At 37.9% G+C, this 11,994-nt stretch overlaps 2 protein-coding genes across 4 annotated transcripts; one reads left to right on the top strand and one right to left on the bottom strand.

Annotated features, from left to right (window-relative positions):
- On the top strand, positions 105 to 8,908 carry LOC18597425 (D-alanine--D-alanine ligase). 3 transcript variants are annotated; one of them, XM_007026464.2, is made up of 24 exons: positions 105 to 457; positions 553 to 624; positions 789 to 832; positions 914 to 1,025; positions 1,164 to 1,235; positions 1,525 to 1,587; positions 2,230 to 2,307; positions 2,412 to 2,504; positions 2,916 to 3,035; positions 3,556 to 3,642; positions 3,810 to 4,019; positions 4,108 to 4,155; positions 4,570 to 4,824; positions 5,021 to 5,127; positions 5,405 to 5,649; positions 6,066 to 6,134; positions 6,230 to 6,294; positions 6,425 to 6,594; positions 6,751 to 6,829; positions 7,329 to 7,584; positions 7,820 to 7,865; positions 8,098 to 8,206; positions 8,445 to 8,507; positions 8,684 to 8,908. In XM_007026464.2, the coding sequence occupies exons 1-24, from the start codon at positions 125 to 127 to the stop codon at positions 8,762 to 8,764; spliced, it is 2,877 nt and encodes a 958-aa protein (XP_007026526.2). In that variant the 5' UTR covers positions 105 to 124; the 3' UTR covers positions 8,765 to 8,908. The 3 variants fall into 3 exon arrangements, with proteins under 3 accessions (XP_007026526.2, XP_017977935.1, XP_017977934.1); XM_018122445.1 differs by lacking the exons at positions 105 to 457; positions 553 to 624; positions 789 to 832 and having other exon boundaries at positions 918 to 1,025; positions 1,164 to 1,290; XM_018122446.1 differs by lacking the exons at positions 5,405 to 5,649; positions 6,066 to 6,134; positions 6,230 to 6,294; ... (5 more) ...; positions 8,445 to 8,507; positions 8,684 to 8,908 and having other exon boundaries at positions 5,002 to 5,089.
- Positions 9,842 to 10,589, bottom strand: LOC108662067 (wound-induced protein 1). The gene has a single exon (XM_018121175.1). It carries the CDS (start codon positions 10,471 to 10,473, stop codon positions 10,003 to 10,005), a length of 471 nt encoding a protein of 156 aa, XP_017976664.1. The 5' UTR covers positions 10,474 to 10,589; the 3' UTR covers positions 9,842 to 10,002.

Genomic DNA, 11,994 nt, shown 5'->3' on the forward strand with positions numbered 1-11,994 from the left:
CCACCAACTTCACTCTCCACTCTTTTTCTTTATTTATGTGTAAAGATTCTTCGCTTCATCACCTCTTAACTTAGTTTTGTATCTCAACTCTTCCCCCCCCCCCCCCCCTCCCCTTCTCCTAACGATGGCATCCCTCTCGTGCGGCTCCAACCTCGCCCTGCTCCTCCGTGTCGCCAACCCCAACTGGAACGACCCATCATCGTCTCTCCCTTCCTCCTCAAACTTGATTGGCAAATTCGGTCCGAAATCAGTGACAACTGCTTGTTGTCGTTCCTCTTCTTCCTCAAAAGCCGTGGGAGTTGGAGTTACACGCGCCACTGCGCAGGTGGCGGACGCTTTAGTGGTGGATAAAGAGGAGAAGAGTCAGGTGTTGAGAGTAGGGGTGATATGTGGAGGTCCATCGGCGGAGCGTGGGATTTCCTTGAACTCTGCTCGCTCCGTACTTGATCACATACAGGTCAATACAATGCATTATACATGCATAATATACATACGAATATCTGCATTCATACTAATACAGTAGTACTGACTGATAGTTGTGGTTGTTGACAGGGAGAGGATTTGCGTGTAAGCTGCTATTACATTGACTCTCATCTCAATGCCTATGCAATATCCTCTGCTCAGGTTTTTCTACTTTCCAATATTAATTCATTCATCTGTGACCAGCTGTATTCATTGCTTGTTATGTTTTAATGGATTAATTTTTTAGTTATAATTCACATATTTCTTAAACAGCTTGTTCTTGTAAAATTTTTACCAATACTCACTGGTCTTCTGATTTTCTTCAGGTATATTCGAATACTCCTTCAGACTTTGATTTTAAGCTCGAAAGGTGAGCAATTTCAACCTATTCTTTCGTTGTACATGAATTGTTTAATGCATTAAGATGAATAAAGTTGTCTATATATTGCAGCCTTGCCCAAGGTTTCCGGTCTTTGTCTGAATTTGCAGAGCATCTAGCTGCCTCGGTGGACATAGTTTTCCCTGTTATACATGGTCGGTTTGGTGAAGATGGTGGCATTCAGGTGCATTGCTATAATCCTTCATCATAAACTATGAATTGCACTAATGCAGACAAACATTAGTATCATTTATTGAAGGTTTTATATTGCATAGACTGTTTGATAATACATAATTATTTTTTCCATCTGATGACTATTCAGGAGCTATTGGAAGAACATAATGTTCCATTTGTTGGCACAGGATCCAAGGAGTGTCGTCAAGCATTTGACAAGGTTCAGAAACTTTATTTCTCATATCATCATGACCAGTCTGTTCATACTTAACAACGTAATGCATCATTCTCGTATCATCATGACCAATCTGTTTATACTTCTTATGTAAAATCTACCGACCTAATGCATTATGGTTCATTAATGACCAATCTGTTCACTATGCGCCTACTTATTTGGTTCTGAATGGAGAGTTGAATGCATCGGATTCTGTAGAATGGTTACTGATTAGTTTCAATTGTCTGTTGGGAGGAAAAGACAATGCTAACTCTGTCGTTTTAATTTATTGCAGTATGATGCCTCCCTGAGCCTTAGCAAACACGGATTCGTGACAATACCTAGTTTCTTGGTCCAGGTGATTTCATAGTTTTCTTAAACAGTGTTTTCTTGTTTGGCTCAATTATCTATTGCGTGTTGCTATTCAGTCTTGCATGTGCATAATCCCTGCAGGACACACAACTTATGCACACATGCGCAAATACTCAATGTTTTACCCTCATGATTACCGGGTGACAAAAGCTCTACTCGCTTATGTTATGATTCCTGCTATTGTGATTTCCTGTTATTTTGATTTCAATCTTATTTTTCCTGAAGATGGTTTTGGGAGGTTGTTAAAGCACTGAAGTGATTTACCTCCTTGGTTTTACCTACGTACTACTTTATCATAATTCTTCAGGATACTGCCTAGATCATAAACGTCCCTATCTGCCATCTTTTCTAGGCGGTAAATTTTGGCCCAGATACCTCTGTATATTGTCGGAAATTCTTAGCAAAGCTCAAAGAATCTAAGAAACCTGGTTAATTTTGCAATATCGTAAATATGCTGCTGAAATGTTATATATGATGCCTATGGTCAAAAGCAGTCTCTTTGCTTCTTGTGCCCTAATGCAAACATTACTGTTGATTTTATAGTAATATAGAAGAACTTGTATAAGCATTTTAGAGTTAAATGTATCTGACTACACTTTGTGCTATTAAAATTATGATGGTGTTTTAGGGAAGCGAAGTGAATGAATCTGAATTATCAAAATGGTTTGCAAGCAACCAGTTGGACTTTAACTCTGGGAAAGTTGTGGTAAGTCATGCTTCCTACTCTTGTGTAATTTGGTACATCGCTATAGTGAGGTAATTTGACAGACCTTTATGTCTTGAAATTTCATGGTAACATTTTTTTTCTAGGTCAAACCAACAAGAGCAGGGTCAAGCATTGGTGTCACAGTTGCATATGGAGTTACTGATTCACTTAAAAAGGCTAAAGAAATTATTTCACAGGTATACTAGGTTTCATATACAACATTAATCCACTGTTGTTATGTCAAATATTGGATCCAGCCAATGCATGAGGTCACCAAGTGAGTTTGATTTAATTTAGGTTTCATTCCCTATTATCCTTAGAAAATTTTTCTAAATATGCGAAAATGTTTCATGTAGTATATTATTTCTATCTGTATCTTTTAGTAATGGAGAATTTAAAAGAAATTTTCAGTTCTTCTGGAAGAATGAAGTAAATGGGTGGAAAATTGATTATCAGCTCTTTGTTGAAATTTTCCTGAAGATTCAGCAAACAGTATTAATTTTGGACTGAGCTGGAGGAGAAACTGGCTACAAATTCAGACTAAGTAATAATGTTTCGAATCTGCCGTTGGTGTTAACTAATGAATTATGTTCTTTGTTTTTTCGTAGGGAATTGATGATAGAGTCCTTGTTGAATTATTTCTTGAAGGGGGGAGTGAATTTACAGCCATTGTTCTTGATGTGGGTCATGGTTTTGATTGCCAACCTGTTGTCCTACTGCCAACCGAGGTAACTCTGACCTAGAGACTGTTGTTCTTGATGTGGGTCATGATTTTGATTGCCAACCTGTTTTCCTACTGCCAACTGTTGTTTCTCATGTAAATCTACCATAAAAAAAGGGGTATTCATACTTGCATACACTACAGATATAAGTCTTTATCATCAATTTTATCTCTTTATATTCTCTTGTTAGGAAAATTTTTCCCTTACAACTTAATATCAGTAACTTTTAGCACTTACGAAGCTAATTTTGACAACTTTTATTTCTAAATGTGATTAGTTCTTCAGGTTTGACTTTTCATAGGAGCTAGACTTTGAGTAATGCAGAGTGAAATTAATTGGTGGAATTTCAAAGAAGGTTAAAAATAAAAAAATTTAGGAATTCCTTTAACATGACTTTTTATTTTCATGGATTAGTTTTTGGCCATAATAAAACATCTTATAAATTTAGTTCTTTTAAGATGAATGAGTAATTTTACCTCAGCCTAGTAGATGATTTGGTAATAACACAATGAAATCTATGGCCCAGGTGGAGCTTCAATTTCATGGCAGTGGTGATGTAAGGGAGAGAGATGCAATTTTCAATTATCGAAGGAAGTATCTTCCCACACAACAGGTCTCTCAACATTGCATCCCTGAATTTTCTATCTAGAGAGCTTATCACTTATCATGCACTTGCAACACTCAGAATGGGTGTATAACCTTTTTAGTTTTGAGTTGTGCACTTTGATGTTTAAATACTACACTGTTTTCCTAATTTGGAACTATTTTCTGTACTTATAGGTTGCTTATCACACTCCTCCTCGTTTTCCTATTGATATAATCAAAAGTATCCGAGAAGGGGCATCTCTGTTATTTCGAAGGCTTGGTCTGCGTGATTTTGCTCGAATTGATGGATGGTTTTTGCCTTCTACCACAAAGGCATTATCTTCTTCTGAAGATAAATATGGAATGACAGAATTGGGCACGATTCTATTTACTGACATCAACTTGGTAAAGTTAATCTCTGATTCTTTTCCCTAGTAGTTGTTGACTTCGATGTTCCGTATATCTCATACCGAGTTTTCCTTTTATCTGTCAGATTAGTGGGATGGAACAAACCAGTTTCTTGTTTCAGCAAGCTTCAAAGGTACTTTTGAGTATATATAGAAGTTTTTCTTGTGTTTAGTGTAAGTTTTCAGTATAGCTTCTAAAGGGCATGGACAACATCTATCATTTGTCCTGCCATGGAGTGTAAAAATAATCTCAGTTAAATACACAGTGCAGTTAGAACTTAGAAGTAACTTTTGTAGGTATTTTATCACAAAATTTGTTTTATAGAAAGCCAAAAGCTACAAAGTATTGAAATGATTTATGATATTTAAAGTATGAAATGTACATAACTAAAAACATTTTGTCCTTCCTTCCTGGTTCACTGGTTCTGGCTGCTTTGCAGATCATATTGCATGAGTAGGGTTGAGGCAGGAAATCTTTAATTCTTTCTAGTTTTCATCCAGTTTTACTGAACCAGCATCTAACCCCAAAACATACATTTTTTGTTTAGGTTGGGTTTTCTCATTCGAACATTCTGCGAAGCATAATCCATCGTGCTTGCTTGAGGTTTCCTGAGCTTGCAACATATAGTAGTGAATCAGGTCAATTGCGCAGAACTTCAAAATGCTTGAAGCCTACTGAAACATCCAAAGGGCTTGAAGGCATTCATAAAGTCTTTGTCATTTTTGGAGGAGACACTTCAGAGCGACAAGTATCCCTTATGAGTGGAACTAATGTTTGGCTCAACTTGCAAGCATTTGATGATGTAAGCTCTTTTATTTGTCCCATTTTCTGATACATGTCTTTTAGATCAGTAATACTAGAATTCTTCACATCATCTATGGCCGCGCTTTAATTGTACTAATTTATAAGAAAAGAAAAGATGCCCTTTTACTTAAATTATGACAAAAGTGTGTGATAGGTGTGATACTGTCTGAGATAGGTGATGTTGGTGTCTACAGCTTGATGTCACTCCCTGTTTGCTTGCTAGCTCAATTGACCATTCATCTACTACAGATTCAGATAAAAAGGAGTCTGATGTGAGCTCCAGAGAAGTTTGGTTATTACCGTAAGTTTACCCTTTACATATATCTGGCTGCATCTTTCTTCTGTTTTATATGCATGGTTTCCAGGAAAACATCTCCTTTTGATGGTCATAGGTATCCCCTTCTTATGGTTTTTCCCTTTCCTGTTCTCATTGGCTACTGGTCTTTTATGGAAGCAGCTAATCTTGGAATTAGTGATGATAGATCAGTTGGTGGTTTTTGTTGCTTCTTTTGCCTTCTATGATCTTGTTAATCTAACTTGACTAATGAAATTATGTTCCTCTTTTTCTTTACTTACAGTTACTCTCTTGTGTTGAGACACACAACAGAGGAAGTCCTTGATGCATGCATGGAGGCAATTGAACCAGCTCGAGCTGCCTTGACGTCTCACTTAAGAAACCAAGTGATGAATGAACTCATGGAAGGTTTGAAGAAACATGGCTGGTTCATGGGATTTGATATAACTGATCAGCAACCTGTGAGATACTCGCTGAAAGAGTGGATCAAGTTTGCCAAGGAAGTCGAAGCAACAGTTTTTATTTCAGGTTCTATTTCTTGGTTCTGTATTTGGTAGTAGTGAATGACTCATTACTATTCCAAATTTATTGTTGAAATAGATAGCCTAGTAATTGTGGATGTCAGATAATTCTTAAATTACGCTTACACATATTATCTTTTTTTTCTTGAATATAGCCAAGATGGATTTCACATATCCTTTATCATAGAAAACTTTTTGTTGAGTTGCTAAATACAGTTGCATATCTTGGAATCATATGTCCAATCAATTACTTTTTTCTGTTTTTCAATTTACTTTTGCTGTGTGCTGCCTTTCACTTTCTCGTGAATGCATGGACCAAAGGAAGGCAGTGAGGACTTGAATTGTGTGACTGTTATATTGTTAACATCTTTCTTGAGATTTGTTTCAGTGTGTTTTCAATCACCAAGTTGATGTTAATTGCAGTGCATGGAGGCATAGGTGAAGATGGTACACTTCAGTCTTTGCTGGAGGCTGAAGAAATTCCTTATTCAGGTTCATCCTCATTACTTCTTTTGTATCAAGATCACCATTTTTCTTTAAATGGTTAATCATTTTTCCTTTCTTTCTTGTTCTCTTTTCATGTGAAGGTCCTGGTGTAAAAGCTTCAAAGATTTGCATGGATAAAGTTGCAACATCTCTGGCTCTTAATCATGTATGTTAGCAAATTATTGTTTAGGATTTTCTGAAAGAAAAACAGAGTTTCTTTGACCACCTTTTGCTCCTCATTATAGCTTTGAGTAGATTTTTATATACTAAGCATTAGAGTCTGTGGAAATCAACAGCTGGGAGACATGGGAGTTCTTACCATAAACAAAGATGTGAAGCGAAAAGAGGAATTACTGAAGATGCCCATTCTTCAGACTTGGCATGACTTGACCTCAAAGCTTCAGTGTGAAACATTATGCATTAAACCAGCGAGGGATGGATGCTCGACTGGTGTTGCAAGATTGTGGTAGGTTAATCTTCCTTGTTCAAGGCTGAGTACTGACTTACCTTTGCCACTTGACTGTGAAATGTAAATAATTCTGATATCTGCTAGAGCTATGTCATTCAATAGAATATTCTGGTTTTATCCAGTATAATGATTCTAATCATCTTCTACCTGCAGTTGTGCAGAGGACCTTGCAGTGTATGCAAAAGCAGTGGATGATTGCCTTTTGAGGATTCCTCCTAATAGTTTTTCGAAGGTATAAAAAGCCTGGCTACACTTCATCGTGCCCTCAGATGAGCAGATTACCACCTATTGAGAACCTTTAACTGGACTGAAATAGATCCAAGGACAAGTCTGACACTTGCATAGTTGATGTTTCTAAGGCATGAAAGAAATAGTTCTAAAAGGGTTAACCTTGAACTAACCAGAAACTGAACAAAAATGGGGAAAAGGTTCTTTGGCAATAAAATCACGGGGATATGTTGAAAAAAAATCTCAAGAAGTCTAATATTTGCTCAATTTTTGGCGGAAGTGGTCCCTGATTGTCTAAAATTCGTGTTTTCTAGCTGGCCATTTTCCTCTCAAATTATGAGTTGCAGAGAGATATTATAACTTTCTTAATGGATTAGCATATTCAATTCCGGAGCAAGGCGTTAAATCTACTAAAATGGTTTTTCACTTGCAGATTGCATGTCTATGGTAGCATGATCGAGTTTCTGTTATAAACTCTTAACGTTCCTTTGTACAATGCCTAGGCACATGGTATGATCGAAATGCCAAACCCTCCTCCAGAGCTCTTGATCTTTGAACCTTTTGTGGAGACAGATGAGATTGTTGTTTCGTCCAAAACTGCAACTGCAAATTCACAGCACCTCCTATGGAAAGGACACAGTCGATGGGTAGAAGTAACAGTTGGTGTTATTGGAAAACGGGGATCGATGCACTCACTGAGTCCTAGCATTACTGTCAAGGAAACTGGTGATATTTTGTCCCTTGAGGAGAAATTTCAGGGTATGTCTTTTTTCACTATTAAATCTAATTAACAAGTAAATGAATTTGGGATCTGAATCAACTGAGGGAAATGCTTTTGTACTGCTCCATTTGACAAGGTTTGTTTCTTAATCATGTAATTTAACACAGTTTGGCTGGAGGGTACTTTGTTGTGAATCTTTTCCAGGGAAATAATCATGTATTTATGTATAGAGAGCATTTTATGTGCAGTAATGATATAGTTTTTGCTTAACAGGTGGAACTGGCATCAATCTGACTCCTCCCCCTGTATCAATTATGAGGTTTGTCAAGAAATCTTACTTTATGGAAAATTGTCCTAGCAGACAGTATGATATTCACGTCACTTCATTATTGATGTATCAGTTCCCACTTCCCAAATAAACTAATACTTAAAGTGCATTTCTGATACTTTCAAAGGCAAAGTCATGCATTTCTTTTCAAATCTTTGCAAATTGTTCTTCTTTTTCTTGGATTGTTCTTTCCATGGAATGAGTTTTTCCCTTCTTGATTCAGTAATGAGGTTTTGGGGCGATGTAAGCAACGTATTGAACTAATTGCCAACACTCTGCAACTGGAAGGATTTTCAAGAATGGACGCATTTGTTAATGTCGACAGTGGTGAGGTATGTTGTTTCTATGATGTTATACAGTCTTCCGTTACTCTCTTGAGTTATGCTTGGTGAGGCCGACTCTGCTTGTGATGTCATGTGGGTCTCTTTGAAGCCCCTTTTCTCTTTCGATGTCTTGATGATTGTTACAAAACAGATTGTCTGCAAGATTAAGTGGTAGCAATGTGCTGATTGATCTAGAATTCGTCAGTATTAGATTGAAGCATTATCTTCCTGGTAACGAAATTTGCAGGTGTTGGTCATAGAGGTCAATACGGTGCCTGGAATGACTCCTTCCACTGTCTTGATACACCAGGTAAAATCATCCGGTACCCACAAGATGTAGCATTCATTTTATGTGTGGCAGGCTTTTGCTTTGGCTCATTGTGTTGTTCAGAATTGGTACATGCAGCTTCAAAGAAGAGTAGAAGACTAATATACTGTTCCTGTATCTCATTTCTGACATTCTATGTTTTGCTACACTGCTATCAGGCACTGGCAGAGCAGCCTCCCATGTATCCTCACCAGTTCTTCCGTTCACTTCTCGATTTGGCGTCAGAGAGAGTGCTGTAAAAGTTGTTTGAACTCCGTTGGTGGGATCTTGCATTGGGTATTGAAGAATGAAAGAGGAAAACATGTAGCAACAAGTAGATTGTGAAACTCAAAACTCAAAAGCAATTGCATAAATTACGAAATTTGTGTTTTTCCTTTTCTTAATTCTCTTAGGATGTGAAAGTGATAATAATATCGAAAATCTTGGGAATAAAAATTTAGAAATTCATTTCAGGGTAAAAAATGATCACTTCCTTGGATCAGTTATAAGGCAAGTCCAAACCTTGAAGATCCATAAGGCCGAATTGAAGGCCATTTTTGAAGCTTTTGGGCCCTTAAAAAGAGTGAGAGAGGCCGAAGTAGATGTAGATTGGAATTTATTGAAAATTTGAACCTCGTTAGCTTCATCGGGGTTTAACTCTTAACATAGGCATGCATTAGGCATAGGACAGCAATGAAAAGACAAAAGTGGAAACAAATATCTGGTTAGTTGGTAGTGATGTTTTTCTGAATTTGAAACATAGAAATATAAAACAAAACACGAGGTAAGGTTGAAGCTCCTAGTAGCACTTCTGTTATCAGTAGCTGTAGCCTGTCGAAATCTGTGTGTAGTGGAGTGGCAATTCATGTTTTCCTGGAGCCTTCACCTCCTACAAGATGTAATCCTCTAGTTCCAGTCCAGGATGAGCAGTAGATAACTAACAACCAACCTCAGGTTAGGATTTTCTTTTTCTTTTGAAATTTTCATATATAGGGAACATATCGTTGATCACTCCTACCGTGGGGAAACCTGACACAGCCGATTGTGCTCAATGGCATTTTTGTTGTTGATGCTTCCTTGTTGCAGGAACCTAAATTGTCTGCCTGCAAACATAATTAATTTTGCAGCATTCTTTCACATGTTTTTTTCTTTCACTTCTCAGACCTCAGGCTAATGCCCTTGGTCTCCGATTTAACATTTCCAGCTTGTTATACTTGGTATTTTGTAGTAGAATTTCTTTCACTGTCAATCAATTCCAATTAATTTCCACATGTTTTGTTTTGGTTTTCTTCGGGGGTTTTTTTTTTTCTTTTTTAATAGTTCCATCCAACCACAAATAAATAACGAAGAACCTTCATTTCAATAAATGTGCTAGCTCACTTGCAAAACACGGTTACATAATTTACTGTTAAACAGACAGAGATGCTTAACGTAGGTCCATTTTGACTATTTCCATGCATGCAATGTCCCAAGCATTGAACCGGTAGCTTCCTAATATCTATATGGCAAGTACAAGGCCGGGCAAGGAGCGGCGTGCCAAGTCCCTGGGGTGGCTCTGCCACAGAGTGTGGCTGTCGTGCCCAATTTCCCAGCCTTGTGGCTTCACATCCCGCACAGTGAGCCATGTATTAAAGTACTCCCTAAACTGTGTAATCAGACCGTCTTTCAAAGTCCATACATGGACCCAATACACTTGTGCTCCTTCCCAACCCTCCGCAATCACGCAATCACCAACCACCTCGATGCTCCTTGGCTCAAACCTGAATTCCGTGTGGCTTGACTCCCCGGTGAGCACGCTCATCATATGCTGGCACCGGGGAGGCCCATGGAACCACCATTCCAGGTCACTTGCTAGCAGTTTGACGACGGTGCTGGTGCCACCATGTGCCAGTGCCTTGTAAAGTGTATCCACAATGGCTTTGTTTTGCATTTCTTCTGGCACCTGAGCTTCAACATTGTTGCTTGCCATTCTCTAGTTTTGGAAATGAGATAATATATAGAGTGACCAGCTAGCTAGCAAAGCTCAACCAAGAAAAGATTTTGTAAAGCTAGCTTTGAGATAATTTTGAGCATGGAATTATGTCCTAAAGTGCAGCCCTTTTTATAGCAAAATTCGGTGTGAAGTGGATGGTCCCAGTTTTAAGACTGCAATGACATGGCAACTGATCTAAATTGTTCAATCACAACTGCGTGCAATGCTTTCCTGGGAATAAATGATGGGGCTTGTGTAGTTAGTACCTGTCCTGGATGGCTTTATATCTGCTAAATCCAAACTTCACTGTATTGATTAATCAACCTCCAACAGAGTTTGATTGCTGGAAATTATGTTTACATTTTTGGACCCAACCGCGCCTAAGACCTCGAATATCTCTAATTATTCTTTTTCTTTTTCTAGGAATAGTTGTGGCAAGAGTGACCCTTTGCTCTTTGGTTTCTTCTGGATATCTGATTATTCACAAGACAATTTACAAAAGAAAAAAAAAATTGCAAGTGGTGAATACCCTGGGCATATTCACACTGTTTGGTACTTTTGACGCCTCTCAAGGTGCAAGATTGTATCACATCTTACAAAAGAGTAGAAGCAGATCCATTATTGGCATCTTTCGTCTCCTTGATGGGATGTTCCGCTAAAGATTGACCATATATATATATATATATACACATGATGGTGACAATTTTTTATTGTTTCAGTGTTCTTTCTGTTTGAGTGTTGACATGAAACTTTTTGGTAACATATCCATACGGTGAAAGCTATACACAAACACCATGCATGGACCATGGTCCTTTAACATTTGGCCAAAGCATGAGAAGAAAAACAGCAAGTTTGAGCTCAAAAACGCTGCTGGCCAATTGCCTAAATCAGTAACCAGTAATAAAACAGTAACCAGTACCCTCTGGCAATATATAATTTCAAAAATAAAGTAAGGAAAATTGTGTAATTTATTTATTTTTTTCATAAAGACAATGATCTCGAGAGTTGAGAGCGAGGGACATCTCCTATCTGTCATCATAGTGAAAAGGCGCCAGGTTGGCGGCAGACTCTTTGACTCGTCGCGTCGTTTCTGATGGTGATCAGAGAAGTAGCCACGCCATCCCTCTCAGCCTGCTTGTACAAGTACAATTAAAGAAAGCTCTTTCCATAATTGATTTACAGTTGGTAAATGGGTTTGCTTCGGAATTTTACATGAGACACCGGTTTTGCAAGCTGAAACAGAAAAGCAGATGCATATGCTTGACTTTTTTATCGGTTACAAGCTTAATGTTGACAGAAACTTAACACTTTCAAAGAAGAAATTTAAAAAACAAAAAAGAATTGGGGGTCTTGAAGTGTCAGATTGTGGTGCAGGTGATCAGAGAGTGCTAATTCGTACAGTGAACAAACAAAAAACTACTGTTGAATTAGGCTTACCAGCATCAGACTGTGATGCAGGTGATCAGAGGGCGCTAATTCGCATAGTGAACAAACAAAAACTACCGTTGAATTAGGCTT

The sequence above is a fragment of the Theobroma cacao genome, chromosome 5 (assembly GCF_000208745.1).
Source record: "Theobroma cacao cultivar B97-61/B2 chromosome 5, Criollo_cocoa_genome_V2, whole genome shotgun sequence".
In the NCBI taxonomy this organism is placed as follows: domain Eukaryota; kingdom Viridiplantae; phylum Streptophyta; class Magnoliopsida; order Malvales; family Malvaceae; genus Theobroma; species Theobroma cacao.